The sequence below is a fragment of the Protomyctophum parallelum genome (genome assembly GCF_964188405.1).
Source record: "Protomyctophum parallelum genome assembly, chromosome: 22".
Taxonomy (NCBI): Eukaryota; Metazoa; Chordata; class Actinopteri; order Myctophiformes; family Myctophidae; genus Protomyctophum; species Protomyctophum parallelum.
This window is the reverse complement of record NC_139714.1, coordinates 35,254,324-35,280,006: the sequence shown is the minus strand read 5'-3', so window position 1 is coordinate 35,280,006 and position 25,683 is coordinate 35,254,324. Positions and strand designations below refer to the sequence as shown.

Here is a 25,683-nt window from a genome sequence, read left to right as displayed (position 1 = left end):
TTGAATAGTAGGGCTGGCCAGTGCATTTTGTGTTTTATGAATTCTTTATTTTACACCCTGTGGGAATTGAATGACGAGAGAACGAGAGAGAGACAGACAGAGGTAGAAAGAGACGGACCTTGACACACACACACACACAGAGGTAGAGCGGGTCGTCCAATGATCCATGGGTCGGCGGTTCGAATCCCGGCTCCTCCTGTCTACATGTCGAAGTGTCCTTGGGCAAGACACTGAACCCCAAATTGCTCCCGATGTGCTGGTTGGTGCCTTGCATGGCTTCCGCCGCAATCGGTGTATGAATGGGTGAATGTAATGCACAATCTATGTAGAGCGCCTTGGATAAAGGCGCTATATAAATGCACCATTTACCATTTACCACACACACACACACACACACACACACACACACACACAGTCAGGCTATCCATTTTGTAACTCTGACAACCTCTTTCGTTTCCAGATCTGCGTATCAGACGACAGCACTCCTCGGAAAGCATGTCCAGCATCAACAGTGCAGCCAGCCATTCCAGCATGAGCAGCCTGGGAAAAGACGCAGAGGACAAGAAGAAGAAGAAGAAGAGCTGGGTAAGTCCAGGGCAGCACTGACTGAGGACGGATCCATTGGCAGGACAAAAACAACTAACCTGACGCTGCCAGATGGGGGCGGTATTGGGTAACTATGTTCCCCAACACAGCACTCATCTGGGATCTCTCAGGGAGTTGAGCTGACAAAAATCTGTTCCGTACCGAACCAATCAGCGTGAGCTAAGGGCGGGATATGTGCGAAACCGGATGTGAAGCTATATAGACACGTCAATATGATTGGTTGTGTTTGCACGCCCACACGGTGATAGACAGACGGTCCCATCCAACCATCTACCAAGTATCTTGAAAAAAAGGAACAGCCCCGTCATCGAATTTGCTTCCGCGATCCCAGATCCCAATAAGCTGTGAAACAAATTTGTGTAGCAAGCTTCTTGGATCTGGCAGCGTCAGGTTAAAAAACAACCCCAGCAAGTCAAATATAGTCATGATGACGTCGTGATGACGTCGTGATGACGTCGTGATGACGTCATGACGACGTCCTCCGGTGACGTTCAGGACTAGGCCAGATCACAGCCCATTATGGGGATGATCTATCTTTACGTCATTTCCAGGACGTCTTCACCAGTTTAAATAAATAATAATATAGCTTATTCTGGGCCAGATCTGACCAGTTATGATATGACGTTAAGTTGATCTGGCCTCGATCGGGAACTCTCTCTGATTTATCCAGGGACGTCTTAGTCTTAGTGGGCAGAATTTATGTTGGTTGAAATCGGGTGATATTCTGGACCAGATGTGACTTGTCTTGGTTTTGTCTTGATCTGGCCACAATCAAGAAGTCACTCATTTGTCCAGGTCCTGACCGTGCTTTGCTGGGACACGTTGCATTGCCAGAGACCGCTTCAGATTATGCATACATTTTTTTCCAGCAAATGACACCTTCAAACGACTGTATAATAAGCTGTACTTCTCTGACTGCTTTGTACTAAAACTCTAATACTTATAATGTCCAACAGCCTTTGGAAATAATGCACACGATCCACTGCTGGGTACTGCAACTAAGGAATAATCCAAACCCTTATAATCTCTCTCCCTCTTTCCCTCTCTTGCTTTAACCTCTGGTTCAACTGCACAAGTGGAATATAAATGTATTTTTTTCCCCTTTGAGCCCAAGCATAATAGCATATCAGCTGTTCCATTTCACACTCAGAAAGGGAACATAGGTTTCCAGGCTCTGGTACTAGGCAGGGAGGTGCACACATAGACATTAAAGGGGGCTTCATTCAGCCCCTGCCCTTTTACCCATCTGTAAAACAACTGCCTTTTTATATAGTGCCCTTTACTATGGTGAAAGAAATGCAAATGCCACTCCTGTCCTTTCCATGCCATGCCTGGAAGGCAGCATTCAGGAGAATTGCTTTTTTTCCCCCGAAGTCTCCTGAACTTGAACACAGTATTTTGCGTTGAACAAATTTGGTTTGAAATCCATGTCGTACACACACATCTCCACTAGCTAAACAGTGCTGGGTTGCGCCCACGAAAATAGCTGATCTACAAGCCCTCAACGCGTCGCAGTGTGACGCGTTGTGAGCTTGTAGATCTGCTGTTTTTTGTCCAAAAGTGCCCTCTTAAGGGGATTTCAGCCCCTGCCCCTCTAACACTCTCTGCACGTCTCTGGGCAGTAGGGCTGCAGTATGTGCATGTCAATCAATCGAGTTACCTTAATTCAAGTGGCAGATGCCAAAAATATATATATATATTTTTTATATTTAAATAAAATATTCTTTAGGGACATGTCATGTGTGCATCTACTTGCACAGCCTGTGTGATCGTGGGCAGCCCTGGGGTAAAGCATGAGATGGGGCCTGCATGCATTTGTGCGGTTGAGGCGTGTGTGCTTCTGTTTGGGTGTGCTTAGTGGCGGGCGTACGTATGGTATACGTGTGCTTTAACACTGGGTGTGTTCTGTACCTTCAGGTGGCTGATTCCATACCGGCACAGGTCAGTGGGTTCCCAAACTACCATGTGTGGCTGTGGTTACTCATCCTCCTCTCCTCTCCTCTCCTCTCCTCTCCTCTCCTCTCCTCTCCTCTCCTCTCCTCTCCTCTCCTCTCCTCTCCTCTCCTCTCCTCTCCTCTCCTCTCCTCTCCTCTCCTCTCCTCTCCTCTCCTCTCCTCTCCTCTCCTCTCCTCTCCTCTCCTCTCCTCTCCTCTCCTCTCCTCTCCTCTCCTCTCCTCTCCTCTCCTCTCCTCTCCTCTCCTCTCCTCTCCTCTCCTCTCCTCTCCTCTCCTCTCCTCTCCTCTCCTCTCTCCCTCTCTCTTCTTCCCTTCAGTGCAACCCCTCCTCCTCCTCCTTCCACCCCTTCCTGGAACTGTCGGCATGGAAACAACTACCCCCCCCCCCCTCTCTCTCTTCTCCTGCTCCTCCATCTTGACTGCCTGTTTGTTCTTAGTTTCCTGCAGGCCCTTAATAAATAAAAAAATCACACCAGTGTGAACCAAGTGGTGCAACTCCCGTCTGCGTCCAGCAGGTGGCAGCCATGTCACATACTTCTGTCGTTTCACAATTTCACACATGCGCACACCACTCGTGCTCATGGTTACAGGTACATCACACGTACACAGCTACACGGACATTGCATGCTGGATGTAGAAGTGGTTGCACCACTTAAAAAAACTACCGTGGCTTCACCAGTGGCGTATCTACAATAAGGCGAGGACAATAAGGCGTCCGCCTGTCTGTCCACATCCATTTCTGCCTGGCCAAAATCCATACAATGAGAAAAAAGAGAGGACCAAAACAAGACCTGATAACTATTAGTGGACAGCTGATTGGCCGTTGCGGTAGAATGTGACCCTCAATCACCCATTGGAATGTAAATGCATGCCTTTCAGCCTTTGTATCCCACTCGTCTGGCAGGTATATCTCTTTGAGAACCTTTAGTGCTACTGATTGTGCGCAGGAGGAGACGACAATTAACACTTATCTTGCCTGCCCCAAAATGTTATTCCTGGAAACGCCACTGGGGCTTCACCTTCACGTGCATTCTTCATTTTCTTACGCTTATGGCCGCCATCAGAATTGACCCTTCCTCCTTCCCCTTTTTCTATGTCTTGTTTCTACTGACCTTAGACATCCACCGTTGCTTGGAAACAGCATGGAGTTAACCTCCTCCTGCCTCACTGGCAGGATGTGTGCCGGTGGTCATGGGGAAAATAATGGAGGGGGGGGTGGCGATATTAACATCAGCTCTTGTATATCTGTTCGTTTGCAGCTTCGCAGCTCCTTTAAGCAGGCTTTCAGCAAAAAGAAGACCAAGTCCCAGTCGTCGCACGACGAGATGGAGGAGATGAGCGACTCGCTGCCGTCCTCGCCCAAGCTTCAGCACGCCAGCAGGCAGGGCAGCGTGCCCATGCTGAGGGCGTCCCCCTCTGCCACAGAGTGAGTTGGATATATGATATGATATGATATGATATGTTATAGTACTTTATTGTCAGTTCACACTGAAATTTGTCTTGCGACACAGCAGCCAAGTATGCAGAAACACATATACAAAACGCAAATAACAAGACAATTTACATACATAAAGACATGAGCAATATCCACCGCTTAGATTATCCTGTGGCTACTACATCTCCTGATTAAGCCTCAAGGTCGACTGGTAGACAAAGGACCTCTTTAGTCTGACCTTTTAGTATGCTGGTACACCATATCTCCTTCCTGAAGGTAGCAACCTATATTCTCCATACAACACATGCTTAGTATTAGAGGTGATATTCCTTAACCTTAGGATGCTGTTATCATATGTGGATGTATAAAGTTTCTGAAGTTGTTGTCCAACAATCTTTGAACAAATGTTCAGTTGTTGCAGCAGTTGTGACTTTAGACACTTCAGACACTTCATCTGCCGTGATGTAAATAGGTTTTCAATGTAATGAGTCCCAGGATGCAGGGATGGTCCCAGGGACATTTTATGAGTCCCACTTCAACGACGTTAGGAGTCATATTTTGCCATCTTTTACAAATTGCAGCCTTTAACTCCCATTTAATTTTATATGGTTATAATGTGGTTCTATTCATGTAGAAAACAGAAGAAGAAATTATTATTATAACTAAAGCTAGCAAAATAAACTACATTTAAAAACAGTACAGTAGTGCATCACGTGTACTGTATGCAGAGGTTGTTGTTTTATTGCGTCCCTTAACTACGTATAGACTGCGTTTTGGGATGCAAAATGCACCCTATTTTAACCCATTCTGAACGGGCACCCATTTTGGTGTCAGCATCATGTTATGCTTTAGCTATTGAAAAATAGCAGATCTACAAGCTCATATCGCGCCACCGAGTGGCGCGATACGAGCTTGTAGGTCTGCTATTTTTGAAAAATCGAAGAACGACTGACATTTTTTTAATCTGATCTCAGGTCAGAATGGGTTAATCAGACCAGTGTGTGTCCAGTGGAAACCTCGTATGAATCTGATCTCAGGTCAGAATGGGTTAATCTCTGATACTGTACATACTGTACATATGCAGGCAGTACTGTACATAGCACTGGTTCTCAAAGTGGGGTCCGGGGACAGCCAGAGGTCCTTGAGGATGTTCCAAGGGGGTCTCCCAGCCAAATTACGAGACGGTTTAACCCATTCTGACCTGAGATCAGATTCATACGAGGTTTCCACTGGACACACGCTGGTCTGACGAACCCATTCTGACCTGAGATCAGATTCTAAAAATGTCAGTCGTTCTTCGATTTTTTTCAAAAATAGCAGACCTACAAGCTCGTATCGCGCCACTCGGTGGCGCGATACGAGCTTGTAGATCTGCTATTTTTAAATAGCTAAAGCATAACATGATGCCGACACCAAAATGGGTGCCCGGTCAGAATGGGTTAAGTCCTATGTTATTTATCGGCTATTTTCTAAACAAGTCTCCGCTATGGCGCAAAATCTTTTCAAATTGTGGTCCACCAAATAAATATATGGATTTGGGGGACATGGACATGTTTGAGAACCGCTGGTTCAGCACACAAGCATTCATCGGTAATGACTCTCTCAAGCCCACCACACACCGGCTGTGTCCCCCGCGTGCCTCCATTATTTTCAATGAACCTATCGCACACCGGCTGCGTCCGACGCGCGCTGGCGCGCGGTCACGCCTCGCCTGCCGCGCCGATGCACCGCTGTTCTATTTTCCAGGCGTTGCCGCGCGGCCTCCACCCGGCTATCCGTGGGCGTGGCAATGGAATATAGTCAACAAAACTCCCCAGCCGCGTGGTAGCGCGCAGCGTCCTGTTGGTGTTGCCGTGCGGCTATGGCGCGCGGCAATACTGTGCCGCGGCGGTACGCGCGGCGGTCGCAGACGGTGTGTGTCGGGCTTTAGAGTCACCACAGAAGCAGCAACCCCCAAGTCAAACTCATACCTTTCATCACTCTTTTTTTATTTTTATTGTAGAACAAATTGTCACCTCTGTCACCTTTTGTTTCTTTTATTTCTCCTCTCCCACTTGTGTCCGTCGACCTCGTACACGTCTCCCCTCCTCCCCTCCCCCGCTGTAGAAAGTGCGTTTGCGATAGCAAGTCGTCCCCCATTTGGATGCCAAAGAAAAGGCAAAACGGTCATGTGGTCTACAAACACAGATCTCGGTAACGGGCAGTGTGTGTGTGTGTGTGTGTGTGGTGGTAACTGGCATGCTTCAGCAAAGTGTGTGCGCCATGCAGTGTGGTGTGTGTGTGTGTGACTTTGATGTGATTTGGGCCGTGCAGTGTGGGCACGCGGGTGAAATGACCCCTCAACGGCTTCTGACAGACATACTAGGGGTTGGAACATGCATCCAGCAAGCCCGACCCAGTAGTCACTTTGAGTGGCACCACACAGAGCCACAAACAGACCCCTCACCAACCTTAATCCGGTCGTTTTAACGGACCCCTCACCAACCTTAATCCGGTCGTTTTAACGGACCCCTCACCAACCTTAATCCGGTCGTTTTAACGGACCCCTCACCAACCTTAATATCGGTCGTTTTAACGGACCCCTCACCAACCTTAATCCGGTCGTTTTAACGGACCCCTCACCAACCTTAATCCGGTCGTTTTAACGGACCCCTCACCAACCTTAATCCGGTCGTTTTAATGGACCCCTCACCAACCTTAATACCGGTCGTTTTAACGGACCCCTCACCAACCTTAATCCGGTCGTTTTAACGGACCCCTCACCAACCTTAATCCGGTCGTTTTAACGGACCCCTCACCAACCTTAATCCGGTCGTTTTAACGGACCCCTCACCAACCTTAATCCGGTCGTTTTAACGCACCCCTCACCAACCTTAATCCGGTCGTTTTAATGGACCCCTCACCAACCTTAATACCGGTCGTTTTAACGGACCCCTCACCAACCTTAATCCGGTCGTTTTAACGGACCCCTCACCAACCTTAATCCGGTCGTTTTAACGGACCCCTCACCAACCTTAATCCGGTCGTTTTAACGGACCCCTCACCAACCTTAATCCGGTCGTTTTAACGTACCCCTCACCAACCTTAATCCGGTCGTTTTAATGGACCCCTCACCAACCTTAATCCGGTCGTTTTAATGGACCCCTCACCAACCTTAATACCGGTCGTTTTAACACACCCCTCACCAACCTTAATCCGGTCGTTTTAATGGACCCCTCACCAACCTTAATACCGGTCGTTTTCCCACTATTACTAACCCTACCCCCAAAACCCAAACCTAAACTTAACCGCAAGCATGTCGCAACGGGCACGGACACAAACATGATATGAACAGGATTCGAACCCACTCAACCCAAGAGGTATGGATTGAAAGTCTATTACCTAATGAGCCATGCTACGAGCTGGCTGCTGGAACGCTTTTCTAGAGTCTATACTTCATTATAACACGCCCAAGTCATGTAAAAGAAACGGAAAGACCCCGCCCAGTAAGGAAGATTATGTCTGTCAGAAGCTGTTGAGGGTTGATTTCACCCAACACCGCAGTGCGGTGTGTTTGTGTGACTTTGATGTGATTTGGGCCAGTTTGGGATTTATTTTCAAGTAAGTATCAGACCTCTGGAGCACAAAGCATGATGGGGAATCTATGTTTACAGAAAGTAGTGGTCAGCTGAAACAGTTGCACTTTCCTCACACAACACTCATTTACTTGAGAACTGTACTTAATTCTATTTTACTATCTGTAAATATTTACTTAATTTGTGTATTAGGAAGCTTATGACTTTCACAGGGAACCCCAAATTGCAAAAATACTTTATGATCTTTGCGGGTGATTTCTAAATTGTAACACAGCAATGCATAATTGTAGTAACAGAAGAACATTGGCATTTGTACTTTTCAATTATTCAATATTTTTCAAAGCATGCACTTTTGAATACTGTGAATTTAGTGTTTCTAAAAGCAAGTATTCCAGTTATTTAACTCGAGTTCAAATGTGCTTGAGCAACTTCCACTTTATGTTGAGTATTTGAGGGCCAATTTGTTTTCCTTTTCTCTCCGCTGATGGAGACCCCGTCTGCCAAAGAGAGACTAGCTAGTTCTATTCTCATCTGCTCCTTTCGAGGACATTCTTTCATCGATTTAGACCTGACACAAGATTCTACAAATACCTTCTAAACCCTGACAGTTCTCTGGAAAAAACCCTATGTTTCTGTCAGTTGTTCTCACAGGGTTAAACCCTATGTTTTTATGTCAGTGGTTCTCACAGGGTTAAACCCTATGTTTCTATGTCAGTGGTTCTCACAGGGTTAAACCCTATGTTTCTATGTCAGTGGTTCTCAAAGGGTTAAACCCTATGTTTCTATGTCAGTGGTTCTCAAACTACAGTATTTCATGTCAAAGAGCCCCAGAATTATCTGTATTTGGCCACCATCTGAAAATATGTTGTTCCAGGGACCCCCCAGAAGCAAAGATTTGAGTTAAAGGTTTTATGACATTCATTTTCATTTCTTTTTCTTTTTCTTTTTTCTTTTAGGTTTTATGACCTCAATTACACAAAAAAAAACCTGAACTTTGAACATTCAGTGGATTTTCTGTGGTCTGAAGTTTTCTTTGGGGTTTTTTGGGGCCTTTTGAGCTACAATGAAAACAGGCAACACAGTGAAACAGTGACATCTGCTGGCAAATCCCATTGACATAATATGGGATTTGCAGTAAGTGATGTCACTTACTGCCGGCAAATCAGAGCACCTGTTTGAGCCAGAAAACCCCAGATCACAGAAAATCTACTGAATGTTAAAAGTTCATGTTTTTTGGGTGCAATATTGAGATTAGAAAACCTAAAAAAATAAACAAGAACAATTCCAAAACCTTTTTTTTAATGTCACAATCCCTTTAAGAACGTAGCGTGGCACTCTGTGCCGCGCTACGAGCTACGAGATGTGCAAGGTCAGGTTCTCAGTCTCTGGTCAGAAATAGAACTGTGAATTGCCCGAGTTTGACAGCTGTCAGTTATGTTCTGAATAATCAATGTAAGCACGGCATGTCTGATTTGGATCCAAGGAAAACGTTGCAGTGCGTTAGGTGTGGAATGGAGGCTTTCAGATGGATTTTAAATTGATTACAGAACCATATAATAGTACTTTAATTAGCTCAAATACCTCAACATTATCCCCACGAAAAGATGCACTCTATCTAATCTTCCTGTGAAGACCTTTGTATGACAGATGAACTCTAAATCTCTAAAGTCACACGAGGATATATATATATATATTATATATATATATATCCTCGTGTGACTGTCCCACATCCATGTTTTACAGTGGTGACAGTTTTCCACCAGTCAGCTTTATTTTGACTTCCCAAATGAACATTAGTTGTCTCCACCAGGCCGAAGGCATGGGGAGAGAGTATGTTTTGCACTCAGTGTGTGTGTGTGTGTGTGTGGGTGTGTGTGTGTGTGTGTGTGTGTGTGTCCCTCCGTCCGTGTGTGTGTCCGTCCGTCTGTGTACAGCTAATCCCGTTAACCCGGTCGATGCCACATTTTGCACACACACTCCCTGGATGCCAACGATGAAGCTATGCCCCACATTTTCCAGAACGGCCTGTTATAGCGCCACCAGGAGGCCGACTTTTGAAAAACATTTTTTGATATTACTCCGCAAATTACTCCGCAAAATCGTTAAACATATCTCTATAGTCATGTGTTCAAGCCGGATCTGTCCGATATTTCATATTCCATCCTAATTGGCTAACATTGGCTTTCAAAGTTTTCAGGATTGGCCTGTTTTGAACAAAAAGACTCAAATCATGAACGGAGCGTGCAATTCACGTGAAATCTTTCACGGACTTTCCTACTAGGCTGAGGAATATATCCCACCCTTTTCACATTGGCCTCTTATAGCGCCACCAACAGGTGGATTTTTGCAAAACAAAATGCCTCAAATCATCCAATTTCCATCAAAGGCGTAAGAAGAAATGTCACCCTTTTCATATTGGCCTATTATAGCGCCACCCGGAGGCCACAACCTGCCCTGCCCTGGTGGAGACCTGTGCCCAGAGGGGCACTGTTTCTAGTTTATCATGTAGTCAGAAGAACACATCTGACCATTTAACGGCTGCCATGTTAATTAACTGGTCAGCATTTTGCAGAGCATGTTTATTGTAACGGTCAATCGATTGATTGTGTTCCGGCTTGGATCAATGGCACTAACATGGTATACTTCAAGTTCCTATTTATTGGTATCATAATGAAAACTCGCATTTTTCAAGGAAAAATACCATGACATTTAGGGAAAAAAAGTATTATTATTATTATTATAGTATTATCAATAAAATCTTAAGTGTTTTGCCATTATTATTTGGGCTCCCACTTGTAATATCCTCGGCCACCCACAGGTTGGGAATTGCCGATTTACAGTATGGCTCCCTCCAAATTATGTTTATGTTTATTTATTTGATATGGACATAACAATCACATTGCTCATTGCACAATTGTACAACTTGTAGATGCATCGTTTACAGTGTAGTTTTCACCACTTGTCCATAGGAGACCTTTCTGAAAATACAAAGTTAAAAGAACACCCAATCTAAAAATAAGAAGTACATTCAATAAAAAGTACATTCAAGTGAAATTTACAGCAAGGTTACAGTACATTACATAACCTCCAGTACAAAAGTAAACATAATCATTCTCGTAACCAGTCAGGAGCTATACATGTGAGCACAGTTGATCTGATTTCAACCATAGTTTGAGACCTCTATAGAACACATTACCATCCGTCTCTAGTTTTAAGACCGTAGGCAATTGGTGTATTTGTGTGTGTGTGTATGTGTGTGTGTGTGTGTGTGTGTGTGTGTACTTGCCTGTACTGTGAAGTGACCCCCCTCTCCCTGGTTTCACAGTCTCTGTGAGTGCACGGAGGCCGAGGCGGAGACCATCCTACAGCTGAAGAACGAACTGCGGGAAAAGGAGCTGAAGTTGACGGACATTCGGCTGGAGGCGCTGAGCTCTGCACACCATCTGGACCAGATCCGAGAGGCCATGAACCGAATGCAGGTCAGCCAGGGGACCACGTCACATCATACAGTGTTTTCTTTTTAGACCACTTCCCCAACATTTTTTTTTTTTTTTTTTTTTTTTTTAAGATATTTTTTTGCGGCTTACGCCTTTTTATTGATTTTTGAAGGGACAGACAGTAGGCTGACAGGAAACGGGAGAGAGATGGGGGGATGACATGCAGTAAAGGCCGTGTCGGGTCCGGGAGTCGAACCTGCGGCACACTGCGACTGGATTACCAGTCCGGTGCCCAGACCGTTACGCTACGGCCTGGGCCAACACTTCCCCAACATTGACACCAGTATATTATTTGTCTCTGTTGAGCCTTTTTCCTCACATGCGGTGAAAGACATTTTGTAGAATCTAGTGTTGGGTCTAAATGGGAAAATGTGAAATCTGAAAATAAACCTTGTTTAGACACAATTAGTGCCGGGATTCCTTCAAAATAGAAGCTCTGTGTGCCGGGAAGATATGGCCGCTTTTAAGCTCTGTAAGCCCTCAGCACTTCCGTTCCGGAAAATAAATCCGAGACATATTTTTGCTTGCTTAACTCGCTAAGATTTCCGATAATAATCGCTGATGATCCCTCGCGTTCATATTTTTGAACGAGAGGCAGGTCAGAAGTCATACGAGGGATTCTTTCTGCAGCGGTAAACTAGGAAGTGACCGGGACGACCGCGGATGAACGCAGAGCGAGTATGGTGGCCTTGGAGGCCAACTCAAAAAGAAAAAGAAAATCAGAATATTCTTCTTCCTCGTTTGATATCATTGAAAATGCGCTAGTAGCAACCTGTCGGTTGGATTGCTTATGACGTGCCCACGCGTCGTACGGTCTGAACCAGTTAATGTGAAAACTGAAAATAAACCTTGTTTTAAAAAAGAAAAAGGGGGGAAAAAAAGCAATGCATTCCCTCCCGGCCAACTAACTTGCTTCTTTGAAACTCCTGACAGAACGAGATCGAGATGCTGAAGGCGGAGAACGACCGCCTCAAGTCCAGCGGCAACGCCACGCCCACGACCACGCCCGTCAAGACGGCGCGCCCGCCCTCCGAGACCTCCAGCACGTCCTCGTCATCCTCGCGCCAGTCCCTGGGTCTGTCGCTCAACAACCTCAACATCACAGACACCATCATGTCAGGTCAGTCCCTGGGTCTGTCGCTCAACAACCTCAACATCACAGACACCATCATGTCAGGTCAGTCCCTGGGTCTGTCGCTCAACAACCTCAACATCACAGACACCGTCATGTCAGGTGTAAAATCAGCCATTACGATACTTGAACAATGGTTAACCCATTCTGACCTGAGATCAGATTCATACGAGGTTTCCACTGGACACACGCTGGTCTGATGAACCCATTCTGACCTGAGATCAGATTCATACGAGGTTTCCGCCGGACACACACTGGTCTGATTAACCCATTCTGACCTGAGATCAGATTCTAAAAAATGTCAGTCGTTCTTCGATTTTTCAAAAATAGCAGACCTACAAGCTCGTATCGCGCCACTCGGTGGCGCGATATGAGCTTATAGATCTGCTATTTTTAAATAGCTAAAGCATAACATGATGCTGACACCAAAATGGGTGCCCGGTCAGAATGGGTTAATAAAACTTCTGTAATCCATTAAAACGGTTATTATTACACTGCAGCATTTGTTTTGGATCTAGTCTGGATTTACAGACTAGAACCGTATAATTGTTCCCGGAGATATGGAGAATTAATTCTGGGGAGCTGCTTAAATTAAAATGATGAAATAGCTTCTCATTCTGTTGCGAGCGCTTTGCAGCACAGCATGAAAATATAGAACACGGGCGCAAACACACGCACGCACACACACACACACAGGCCTGCTCTGTTTGAGAAGACTAAGTTTGGACCTCATATTTACATACTGTAAGTGTAATTAACATAGAAAGTCCAATTCTCTCCAAGGACTTAATGCCGCCGTTAATTGATGCAAGGCGGTGTGGGTGTGGAGAGGGCTGTGTGGAGCTGTTATCACTGTAGCGCAGAGCTCTGAACAAAGCCAAACCATCTGAGTCGAGTGTTGCTGCAGGTCCAACATGCAAAGGAAAGGAGGGATACAGATTAAAACCCATTCTGACCTGAGATCAGATTCATACGAGGTTTCCACATGGACACACACTGGTCTGATGAACCCATTCTGACCTGAGATCAGATTAAAAAAAATGTCAGTCGTTTTTCGATTTTTCAAAAATAGCAGACCTACAAGCTCGTATCGCGCCACTCGGTGGCGCGATATGAGCTTGTAGATCTGCTATTTTTCAATAGCTAAAGCATAACATGATGCCGACACCAAAATGGGTGCCCGGTCAGAATGGGTTAAAATGGAGAGGGAGCGACATGCCCACCATGTTCCTGTCCACCCCGTGGAGACTATAGGGTTCAAATCCTCCATGCTGCCTCCAGCTTTGGCGGAGCACTCCCAACAAACAAACCCGTGTTTGCGGGTGGAAAGAAGCCGTTTTGGGAGCTACTGTAGAGCCATCTTTGTCGCCACATTAGTGACTTTTACAAGTTGATTGGCGCCTGTTCACCAGGGAGCGGAACTTGTTAGCATAGTGTGTTTCTCCGCATCAGTATATAGTAGATTGTATCATCATCACAATCATATTACAATGAAAAACCAGTCTGTCTTACACTTCCTTTAGCATGGAGCAAGACTGCTGCTCGCTTAGGGGCCCATCTCACAAGTTAACGCCACGACGCACGGACCTGTGCTCCCGCCTCAATGTGTGCTGCTTACAAGCATTGTCACCAAACATCTGCTTGCACTACCTTCATTTACTACATTTTCTGCAAAAATCAACTCCTAGCATCGCCATCGCCCCCCACGGCTACCACTACTCTACCACCACCGCAATCTATGCCAAACGTTATTTGCTAAGTTTCCACTGTTCGAACGTCACTCGATATCACTTTTAACTAAACGCAGGTGAGACAGCGAAGGCGTCCCCGGCTAAAAGCCAACGATCTGCCCCCAACACCACGACACGACATTAGCCGCACAATGTACATAATTTGGTGTTCATGATATATTCGAACGAGTAAGGACTAGTATAATCAGACCATGTTTTCCTGTTTCTCTTATTTCAAATATTGCCTTCGAATAAAGTGTTATATCAATGTCACATGACAATGCCTGAATTATTGATCATCATTCAGTCTTGCTCAATTAATTTTTATGTTGGCATAACGGTCACAGTGGGATATCATTTTTAATAAGTCAATCATGCTCTTGTCAATGTTCTGTTTGCAGATATTCTCCTCGATGACGGCTACGAGGGCAATCTGCGCAAAGAGGGTAGAAGTGTACGATTAGTGGTCACCATCAACAGTGGCTTCAATAAGACCAAGGTAAGTGGTAGAGAGATCTGAGGGGTCCGGGGACCCCCAGGGGTCCTTGAGGGAGTTCCAGGGGGTCCCCAGCTAAATGATAGTTTGGAACCAAATGGACCCTTATGGGTCTGTAACTCAGAGAGTGTACAACTGTTGTACTTTTTCTGTCAATGTTAATTCTGTCAAATTAACATTGATTTTACAAAATCAATTGATTTTATAAATTGGGGGTCCCAGAGATAGAAATGCCATCAAATGGGGGGTCTGTAGACTATTGCAGGTCAAACTGGGGGTCCTTGATATTAAACGGGCTGAGAAGTAATAATAATAGAGCATCATACTTTAGCCTTTATGAAGTATTGTTTAATATTATTGTTTGCTTTATTTATCCACAATTTGATAAGCAAATCGAAATTTGCAGACAGAGTAACAGTCATCATAATGATGAACAATGTTTTTGTTCCCAGGGTTTGCAAAAACAACAGTACCTGATTGGTTCCATTGGTGTGAGTGGAAAAACCAAGTGGGACGTCCTGGATGGGGTCATTCGTCGCCTCTTCAAGGTACATTTATACTTATACTTAAATATGCCTCTCTGGGCCCAGGCCGTAGCGTAACGGTCTGGGCACCGGACTGGTGATTCAGTCGCGGTGTGCCGCGGGTTCGACTCCCGGACCCGACACGGCCTTTACCGCATGTCATCCCCCCATCTCTCTCCCGTTTCCTGTCAGCCTACTTTCTATCCCTTAAAAAATCAATAAAGGCGTAAGCCACAAAAAAAAATATCTTTAAATATGCCTCTCTGACTATGACATGTGAGACTTGCACACACTTATACGCCCACATAGTAATGCAGCACGTTAACCCCTTGAGTATAGAATGAGCCTTTGAGCATGGCAAGAACCCCCCTTGAGGTTGACTGACTGAACTGACTCCGCGAGCTGCGTTTTATTTTTGCCTTCCCCCCCCCCCCTGTCCAGGAGTATGTGTTCCGCGTGGATCCGCTGAGCAGCCTGGGCCTGGGCTCCGACAGCATCGTGTGCTACAGGATGGGGGAGGTGGTGCGCGCCCACGCCTCGGAGCTCCCCGAGCTGCTGCCCTGTGGCTACCTGGTGGGCGACAGCAACATCATCAACATCAACCTCAAAGGTACACAACACAATAATGTGCACTTCTGTCTCTGCTCTAAAATGGTAAATGGTAAATGGTGCATTTATATAGCGCCTTTATCCAAGGCGCTTTACAGAGATTGTGCATTACATTCACCCATTCACACACACATTCATACACCGATGGCAGCTGAAACCATGCAAGGCACCAACTAGCACATCGGGAGCAATTAGGGGTTCAGTGTCTTGCTCAAGGACACTTCGACAGTAACTCTGGGGGAACCCGGGTTCGAACTGGCAACCTTACGGTTACCATCCAGGCACTCTACCCCTGAGCCACCGCCGCTCTCAATCTGATGTAACATCGGTGGTTTACCGGAGAGAAAGAAATTAAGAATACACACTAAAAGTGTTAAATTATCCATTCCCCCCCCCCACCCCCCTCCTGTATTTCCCTGAGTCACGTCTGAGTCAAATGTAAAAGTAAATTTTGTTTACATTTGTACATTCTTGGATTTACAGCTTGTTACGGCCTTGAATTGTTTAATCCAACGATCAGCTCTGTTTAATACGCTGAACCCGCTATTTGTTTAATGCGTTTAATTCGGCGTTTTAAAATAATTAAAAAGAAAGAGCGGATTTGTCGCGGACCTGGTGACGAGGCCGTCGCGTTATGACGACGAAAAACCGGAAAATCAAACTCCCGGGGCCAGTGGTGGTCGGTCGGGCCGAGGAAATGAGCCCAATGCAAGGGAACGGGGGGGCTTGTTTGGACTACAACACGGGGCCTTGTTTGGACTACAACACGCTGCGGAGGCTGTTTGGACTACAACACGCTGTGGAGGCTGTTCTTGTCTCGCATTGTCATCTATCGGACTTAATATTTCGCTGGATTTCCGTGGATCAAAGCGGCAAATATTTCGGCGTATGATCCAAAGGTAATACGACAATCTAGGCAGCGCCGTAGAATATTGGATTAACCCATTCTGACCTGAGATCAGATTCATACGAGGTTTCCGACTGGACACACACTGGTCTGATGAACCCATTCTGACCTGAGATCAGATTCTAAAAATGTCAGTCGCTCTTCGATTTTTCAAAAATAGCAGACCTACAAGCTCGTATCGCGCCACTCGGTGGCGCGATATGAGCTTGTAGATCGGCTATTTTTAAATAGCTAAAGCATAACATGATGCTAACACCAAAATGGGTGCCCGGTCAGAATGGGTTAAATAGCGGGGAACGCGGGTTACGCAGTAGATCCTTACAAGTGTGAGACAGTATCTGTTTTCAAATATACAATCTGGACATTTTGGGAGGCGCTGTGGGCAAATTGCAGACAGCAATTATGATTGAACCCTACAAACCCTCCCGCGCTGCACTCAGATCAGCCAACGCAGGGAAGCTGGAAGTACCCTCACTAAAAACGCCGGGACAACAACGCTCCACACGTCCCAAACTCTTCTCCCTTCTGGCTCCAAAACTGTGGAATGCACTTCCCATTGCAGTCAGAACTGCAGCATCACTCCCAATCTTCCGCCGTAGTCTGAAAACCCACCTTTTCAGACTCCATCATGGCCCATAGCACTTACCCCACCCCCCTTAGATAGCACTTTATGTAGACTTAGATAGCATTTGACACAGACTTGTAGCATGTTATGTAGACAGCACTATAATTGTATTGTATGTAGCCATAGCACGTCATAGTACATATGTATAGCATAGTATAGTATATATGTATAGTTTAAATGCATAGTTTCATTATATAGATATTCCACTGTTACGTTCTTAGCTTACGCATGTTTCATGATAAATGCTTTTTATGTGATGTATGATGCTTTTTGTTCTGGCTTAATGTAAGTCGCTCTGGATTAAGAGCGTCTGCTAAATGCCTAAATTGTAATTTGTAATTTGTAATTTGTAATTGTAGCAATGAATGCTCAAAACTCTGAAAGTTGTGAGACACTTGATGCTCAAGGCATACATTTGCCTTGTGTAGCGTGCATGAAGGAGGAGACGAATGGAGCCCACCTCTCATCCATCATCACCCCTAAAAAAGGGAAAACAGCGCCCTCTTTTGACGTGGGGTCAACAGTCAGCTGTCTCGAGAGACTACCCTTAACCCATTTTGGGGCGGGAACCCCTTTTGGTGTTAGCATTATGTTATGCTTTAGCTATTGAAAAATAGCAGATCTACAAGCTCTTGAACTTGTAGGTCTGCTATTTTTGAAAAAATTGAAGTACGACTGACATAGAAACATAGCTTTTTCAGAAAACTGTCAGGATGTAGAAGACATTTTTAGAATCTGATCCCAGGTCAGAATGGGCTAATAAACCTCCCTTTCCTCCCTCCCCTCCCCTCCCCTCCCTCCTTCCCTTCTCCCCTCCCCTATAGGGGTGAAGGAGGGCAGCATCGATGAGCTGGCGTTCGACACGCTCATCCCCAAGCCCATCCTCCAGCGCCACCTCAACCTGCTGACGGAGCACCGGCGGATCATCCTGTCGGGACCCAGCGGCACCGGGAAGTCCTTCCTGGCCTCCCGGCTGGCCGAGCACATCATCCTCAAGTCGGGCCGCGAGGTCACCGAGCACAACGTGGCCAGCTTCAACGTGGACCAGAAGTCCAGCAAGGTTGGGATGAATGGATTGATTTATTTTATTTTATTATTATTGTTTATTTGTCAAGGGAATTACAAATGGACATTGTTTACAGTATAAACAGCATGAAACTCGTTAACTCGTTAAAGGTATATTCAGTGATTTCACTCAAAAAACCTTAGGTTTCGTTTTTGGCTGTGGGACCCAGCCTTTCGTCCAATCAGGATAGAGAGTCAAAAACGAAACCTAAGGTTTTTTGACCCCCAGGGGTTAACTGGGGACAGGGAGGAACTCCTTATATGGCCAGCACACTCTATAGTAGGGAGGATTATCACAACAAAACAAAAAAATAAGTGATATTTGAATTAAGTGAAATCACTGAATATACCTTTAAACTCGTTACTGTTGCATTCACTTGCATTCAATGGTCCGCATTCAAATGCCTGTGTCTCCAAATCGGCGCAATGAATGTAATTTCTGGTGAAAACAAGGTTTGTCAACTGGCCACGGCCAGCGCTGTGATACTCGCGGTCGGGTTTTTTCTGCGCCCAGCGGGAGAACAACAACCTTGTCAAGACACCAACACACAGCATTTTGTCATTGTAAACATGGCGGTTACGGATATCTGGCTCTTAAAAATAAGTGTTACGTGCTGCGATAAAACATTGGCAATGCACGATTTAATGCTGGCGACAAGACAGTTAGTTCATGGTCATTAAAAGGCATAAAATAAAATGTAATGCCCGTTTTATACTTGGTTGCGCACTAGTGTTGTGTTACAGCTTATTATTATTATATCCACCAGCTCAGATCAGAGCACGTTTAAGCCATTCTGACCGGGCACCCATTTTGGTGTCGGCATCATGTTATGCTTTAGCTATTTAAAAATAGCAGATCTACAAGCTCATAGCTATGAGCTTGTAGATCTGCTATTTTTTGAAAAATCGAAGAACGACTGACATTTTTAGAATCTGATCTCAGGTCAGAATGGGTTCATCAGACCAGTGTGTGTTCAGTGGAAACCTCGTTATGAATCTGATCTCAGATCAGAGCACGTTTAAACACTGAAAGTAGATAAAGGTCTTCAAGTCAAGCTGTGACTGAGTTGTAGATCCTCACTCAGAACACAAAGTGCTGCTAGTGGTCTGTGAAGTTAGCTATGTTTCAGCACCGGTAGCTGACTGCATGGATGCCGCGGCATTGACCACACAATTCTTTCATTTACGCACATGCACTAATCAACAAATACAGATACTGAACTGTGTGTGTGCGTGTGCGTGTGCGTGTGTGTGTGTGTGTGTGTGTGTGTGTGTGTGTGTGTGTGTGTGTGTGTGTGTGTGTGTGTGTGTGTGTGTGTGTGTGTGTGTGTGTGTGTGTGTGTGTGTGTGCGTGTGACCAGGACCTGCGCCAGTACCTGTGCCACCTGGCTGAACAGTGCAACTCTGAGGACAGTGAGACGGAGCTTCCCACGGTGGTGATCTTGGACAACCTTCATCACATCGGTTCCCTCAGTGACATATTCAACGGCTTCCTCAACTGCAAATACCACAAATGGTGGGTTGCTTTTAAGAGCATTATTACATATATCTTTAACCCTCTAACACCCACATTAATTTCTACTTGCAAAAAATAGATTTCAACCTTACTACTACTTTGTACTACTAGGACTAAGACTAAAAAATATGTTAAAAAAAATAACAAAAATTAAGTTTGATGAAAAATTTATAATAATGATATAATAATTATATAATAATATAATAAATTCATAATTTACATTTTGGGGATATCTTTCACAATAATGAATAAAACATGTTCTAGACATTCTAATGATCACAAAAAAACATATATTACAATTATTTTACCTACTTTTATTAGGGTAAAGGTCAAAAGTCTTAGGTTAAAAAATGTTCAAAATTGTCCAGACATTTTTTATTTGTGTTAATTTCAGCCTCTGTGGGGGATATTTATATGCAAATATCATGACCAATGGCATTGAAATGGCATTGCAATGAACATCACTGATGACGTTTAGGTGAAAAAAGAAAAAAAAAAAAAAAAAAAAATAGTAATTAAATAAAATAGAATTGTTGCTAAAAAAGCAACGCTGGGTCTTAGAGGGTTAAGGGTCTTTGACAAGAAAACTGTCAGGATTTAGAGGATTTGTAGAATCGTCCTCAGGTCTGAATGGGTTTAAGACGGTTGCTGCTCTGACGTTAACCACACTGTACTGTGTCTTGGTCCAGTCCGTACGTTATAGGAACCATGAACCAGGGAGTGTCGTCTTCTCCTAACCTGGAGCTCCATCACAACTTCAGGTTGGTAAACAGATACATTCCTTTATCAAACCAAAACATAAATGAAACGGGATATGAATGCTTTTCAATACGTTCATAATATCCACTGGACTGGTTGCAGAAGATATTATTACTTAATTCATTTAAACGTTTTCATTCTGTAGTGAATCATTCTGAAGGGTTAGAAGTAGGGATGATTTTTGCTCCCGATCCCGATTCCGATCATTTGAAAATGACGTGATCAGCGCCGATTTCCGATCACCCGATCCGATCGGGACAACCCTAGTTAGAAGTCCTAATTCTAACGATGCCACATTTTAAAGGAGAATCCCATGCTAGAATGCTTTCTTATCTTTCTTACCTTTCTTTGTAGTTGTTACGTCCCCACCAAAGAGGTCCAGGTGTTTTTTTGTGCAAAAACTCCTTATTGGCTATTTCCCCTACCATAAGCCCTCAATGAATTGCATTGCATTGAATGGGAATTGAATGGGGCTATGGGGTGTTATGCTAATTCGCTTATTTCCATCGAAATAAGTAGTAAAGTGTGCTGCTTGGGATAATATTTACATTATGAAGAGAGGATATATACAAAGAAATTATAATTTTGAGCGATGGAAATAAGTGAATTAGCACAACACCCCATAGCCCCATTCAATTCCCATTCAATTCAATGCAATTCATGTAGGGCTTATGGTAGGGGAAATAGCCAATAAGGAGCTTTTTCACAAAATAACACCTGGACCTCTTTGGTGGGGACGTAACGACTACAAAGAAAGGTAAGAAAGCCTTTTAGTATGGAATTCTCCTTTAACTGCAGTGCCTTTGAATCCATGGGCTCATATATTAGAAGCTAAAGGGTTTTCCTCCCCAAGGATGGTTCTAATTTATTCACTTGGATAATTAGCTTTTGTACACACAACAACACACACTCAAGGTTTTTGCTTCGAATATTTGACAAGTTAATGGCATGACAAATCAGTTGACATTTGGGGGAAAACCTCTCCCATAGGCCAGATGAGTACCTGACATTTTAATGTAGCTGACTTTAATTCATGATGATTTCTATGGGGCTATGTAATTAGCCCCATTGTTTCTTGAAAGGCAGCATAAACTATTAGGGCTGGGTAAATATCACATAAGTGGTGCACTCGTAGCGTTTCCTTTTTGAGTGGTGCAACCACTCCCAAGGAAAGGCAATGTCCGCGTTCACCTCCAAGGAACGGCAATGTCCGTGTTCACCTCCAAGGGACGGCAATGTCCGTGTTCACCTAGCTATGTGACTACCTATGTAGTTGGGTGCTGTGGCAAAAAAAAAAAAAGGGTTTTTTTTTTAAACTTAACTTCTGGCTTCTGACTGTAGTTTGTAATCATCTCTCTTATCATGATATGATGACTCGCTGTATGGCTGTAGTGTGTGTGAGCTGCTGTACTACCTAAATAACTCATTTTTAGGGGTTAGGGCATTGCACGCGGGTGCGCGCGGGTGTCGTTGGCCAAGCAGTCGCACCCCCAGGCGTCAAGTTCAAGCTCCGCCTATGTGTAGGGTGCTGATTGGTTGTGTTTCATCAGGTGGGTGCTGATTGGTTGTGTCTCATCAGGTGGGTGCTGTGTGCCAACCACACGGAGCCGGTGAAAGGCTTCCTCGGCCGTTTCCTGCGGCGGAAGCTGATCGAAACGGAGATCGACAGGAACACGCGCAGCAACGACCTGATCAAGGTCATCGACTGGATCCCCAAGACCTGGCAACACATCAACGGCTTCCTGGAGGCGCACAGTTCCTCTGATGTCACCATAGGTTGGTCCTCACATGCGGCGCACGCACGCACGCACATACAGAATACACTGTCATGTCCAATGGGTTGCACACATAGAGTATATATATCTATAGAGAAGACACCAGAGTTCTCCTCCCATCCACTTGCATTGAGTTGCTCAAAAGCGCATGAGGCGGATTCACTCCTCCTTCCTGGTAGGAACAGAGTGCATTCTGGGACGGATTGCAATGGTGAGTGGCCCCCAAACACATGAACGCGCTGCCGTTGAACGCGCACGAGCGTCGTCCGTCGTGAACGTGTACAATGATAGTCAACGGACAGCGCGTTCATGTGTTTGGGGCCAGGCTGCAATACCTTCATTCGGCCACTATGTCCATTTCGCCTCAAGATTTCCTCTGGGTGCCTTCTCTATAAATATATATACTCTAAGGTTGCACACTGTGCAGATCCAGGCTGGTAGTTATCCAGTCTGGAGTCTGGTGAGTCTCAAATCATTAGCATCTTCCAAACAAAATGTATTTCCTTTTGTCATGGATCCGTCCAGGTCCGCGCCTCTTCCTGTCGTGTCCCATGGACGCAGAAGGCTCCCGGGTGTGGTTCACTGACCTGTGGAACTACTCGCTGGTGCCATACCTGCTGGAGGCGGTCAGGGAAGGCCTTCAGGTCAGTGCGTTCTCACACTCATACTCATACTCATACTCACACTCATACTCATACTCATACTCATACTCATACTCATACTCATACTCATACTCATACTCATACTCATACTCATACTCATACTCATACTCACGCCTGGAACAACATATTTTCAGATTGGGCTCGGCGGCCAAATACATATAATTTTGGAGCTCCTTGACATGAAATAGTTTGAGCACTGGCAGGACATCCACTCCACCTTGGAGACCATTCTGTGTTTTGAGATACCTCTGTCTGTTCCTTTTCTACTGTTGGGAAATATCCCTGAAGAGTTTCTAATACATGATAAATATTTAATCAAGATCCTCTTAGCAGGCCCAGGCCGTAGCGTAACGGTCTGGGCACCGGACTGGTGATCCAGTCGCGGTGTGCCGCGGGTTCGACTCCCGGACCCGACACGGCCTTTACCGCATGTCATCCCCCCATCTCTCTCCTGTTTCCTGTCAGCCTACTTTCTATCCCTTAAAAAATCAATAAAGGCGTAAGCCACAAAAAAAGATCTTAAAAAAAAAAAAAAAGATCCTCTTAGCATCAAGTAAAAAAGCGATCACACGACGCTGGTGCCAGCAGGACCCACCAACGAAAGATCAATGGATGGACATTATTGAGGAACTGTATGCTATGGAAAAACTAACATTCATACTTAGACTACAAGAGGATAAATTCTATAAAAAGTGGGAAAAGTGGAATCTCTTCTCTCAGCCTAGCGATATTGCAATAGGATTTCACTGAATGTTTTTTGTAATATGAAAAATGCAGCCTTTTCTCTTTTACTTTTTGTCTTTTTCTTTTCTTTTTCTTTCCGTATAGTCTTGTCAGTTGTATTTTTCTTGTCTTTTCTTCCTTCAATAAAAATTAAGTGCAAAAAAAAAAAGGAAATAGTATGAGCACCATTGACATATGTAGTGTCTGAGATTGTAAGATTAATCCGATATGATTAATCAGCAATATGATATTCCAAAATCATAATAAAATGAATCGGGAATATTCACTGCTATTTCAGCGCATCATTAAAAACGTCACTTCTGTCGGACGTGAGTTGTTGAACGGCTTGTGAATAAATGAGATGCAATAGATTTCCCCTTGCATATGCAACTTTCAGATATACAGTAATACCATGAATCAAAGAAACTGCTTCAACGAAGATTGATTGTATTATCAAAAGGGGTGTTTATTATATCAATTACTGGTTACAAATGATATGAAAACCACATAGCAAACTAGAAAAAGTGCCCTTCTGGGCACAGGTCTCCACCAGGATTTCTTCCTCAGCCTAGTGGGAATATGCGTGCACAGTTTCATCGCAATCGGACGCTGCGTTGAGGAGTTGTGGCGATTTGTACAGCACTCCTGTGAACTTTGGAAGCCAATCTTAACCAATCAGGATGGAGTGTGAGAAATCTGAAAGACCGGTTTCGTTGAATGGCTCTAGAGAGACTGTGTACCAATTTGCGTGATGTTTGGACAAAATCTGTAGGTGTACTGTGCAAAAACTTGTTTTGCACAAAGCGGCCTCCTGGTGGCGCTATAACAGGCCGTTGTGGAAAGTTTGGGGCAGAGGTTCATCGTTGGCATCCAGGGAGTGTGTGTGCAAAATTTGGCATCGACCGGGTTGTTTTGCACAAAGCGGCCTCCTGGTGGCGCTATAACAGGCCGTTCTGGAAAGTTTGGGGCAGAGGTTCATCGTTGGCATCCAGGGAGTGTGTGTGCAAAATTTGGCATCGACCGGGTTAACGTTGGCCGAGATTAGCTGTTCACGGGGACACACACACACACACACACACACGGACACACGGACGGACGGAGTGCAAAACATACTCTCCCCACATGCCTTCGGCCTGGTGGAGACAATGAGCGAACACGTCATGAGATTGTTTCCATTTGGGCATGAGCCACAGAGAAACAATTAAATGCATATTGTTTTATTGCGTTTAGTCAGGCAGGTATACGCGATTCGTTGTTGATATAGCCTACACAGTATATGTGTCAGGCAGTAATCAAGGGCGAATGCGTTCTCTGGTCCCGTCTGATCGAACGCAATACACAACTGAAATAGGTTCGCTTTTAAAACACGTTGCATTAATTAAAAAATTAAACACAGCAAGACAGAGGGAGGAGAGGAGGAGGAGAAGAGTAAACGCCTCGCAAGAGAGAGAGAGAGGGTTTTAGGCTTGTGAAGTTGGTGGTCGGTGTGCCTCAAGATCTCAGTTGTGTCATAATCTAATAAAAAGGGAGCTCTCTTTACAACTAGACTACATACATTTAAGATCTCTATCGAACCAATGTCGTTTTGAGGCTGGATGTTTTAACGAACAGTCTCCAACCCACCTGGTAGTAGAAACTGCCTTCACCGGTGGTTCCTCAAACGTTTCTGTGCAGGAAAAGTTCATTCACTGCTGCGCGCGAGGATAACTCTTAGTTAAAGAGTCGATCACTGTCTCAGAGTAAAACTCGCATTAAACTGGTATATTAACAAAGGACTGCTCTCAACGTCCTGATCGCCGTTAGACTAGGCGGTTGTCCTCAGCTGCCTGTGGGCCCGCCAGTGGTGGAGATGTTGCGACCTGCTCCGCAACCGGGTAAGAGAGCGCATAGGCGGCTGTCCTATTTGGGTCGACTGCATGCGCGTGGGCCAGCGGGTTGATGCGACCACTTCACAGAGCTATCGCATAGAAAGAGCATGGAGTCTTGATTAGACCCACATTATATTAAAAAGAGGACTACACACACATCATGGGAGGCGTTTTTCTTTGTTCTTCCAAAAACTGGTTTAAACCAGCTCTTAAACTGCTAACTT

General features: G+C 44.9%; 1 protein-coding gene across 5 annotated transcripts in view; it reads left to right on the top strand.

Annotated features, from left to right (window-relative positions):
* Window positions 1-25,683, top strand: part of nav3 (neuron navigator 3) — a 104,743-nt gene that overhangs the window by 76,213 nt on the left and 2,847 nt on the right. For 3 of the 5 annotated variants that reach the window (XR_014568765.1, XM_083757578.1, XM_083757576.1), the window contains 14 exons: window positions 461-585; window positions 2,524-2,547; window positions 3,821-3,987; window positions 6,103-6,189; window positions 10,897-11,050; window positions 12,002-12,188; window positions 14,332-14,429; window positions 14,879-14,974; window positions 15,392-15,560; window positions 17,916-18,151; window positions 19,518-19,672; window positions 20,362-20,433; window positions 22,011-22,207; window positions 22,732-22,850. Coding sequence is in view for 4 of the 5 variants with exons in the window: in XM_083757578.1 (XP_083613704.1) it covers window positions 461-585; window positions 2,524-2,547; window positions 3,821-3,987; window positions 6,103-6,189; window positions 10,897-11,050; window positions 12,002-12,188; window positions 14,332-14,429; window positions 14,879-14,974; window positions 15,392-15,560; window positions 17,916-18,151; window positions 19,518-19,672; window positions 20,362-20,433; window positions 22,011-22,207; window positions 22,732-22,850 (1,886 nt within the window). In the remaining variant the exon portion in view is untranslated. The remainder of the gene's footprint in view (window positions 1-460; window positions 586-2,523; window positions 2,548-3,820; window positions 3,988-6,102; window positions 6,190-10,896; window positions 11,051-12,001; window positions 12,189-14,331; window positions 14,430-14,878; window positions 14,975-15,391; window positions 15,561-17,915; window positions 18,152-19,517; window positions 19,673-20,361; window positions 20,434-22,010; window positions 22,208-22,731; window positions 22,851-25,683) is intronic. The other 2 variants (XM_083757577.1, XM_083757579.1) reach the window with 2 other exon arrangements.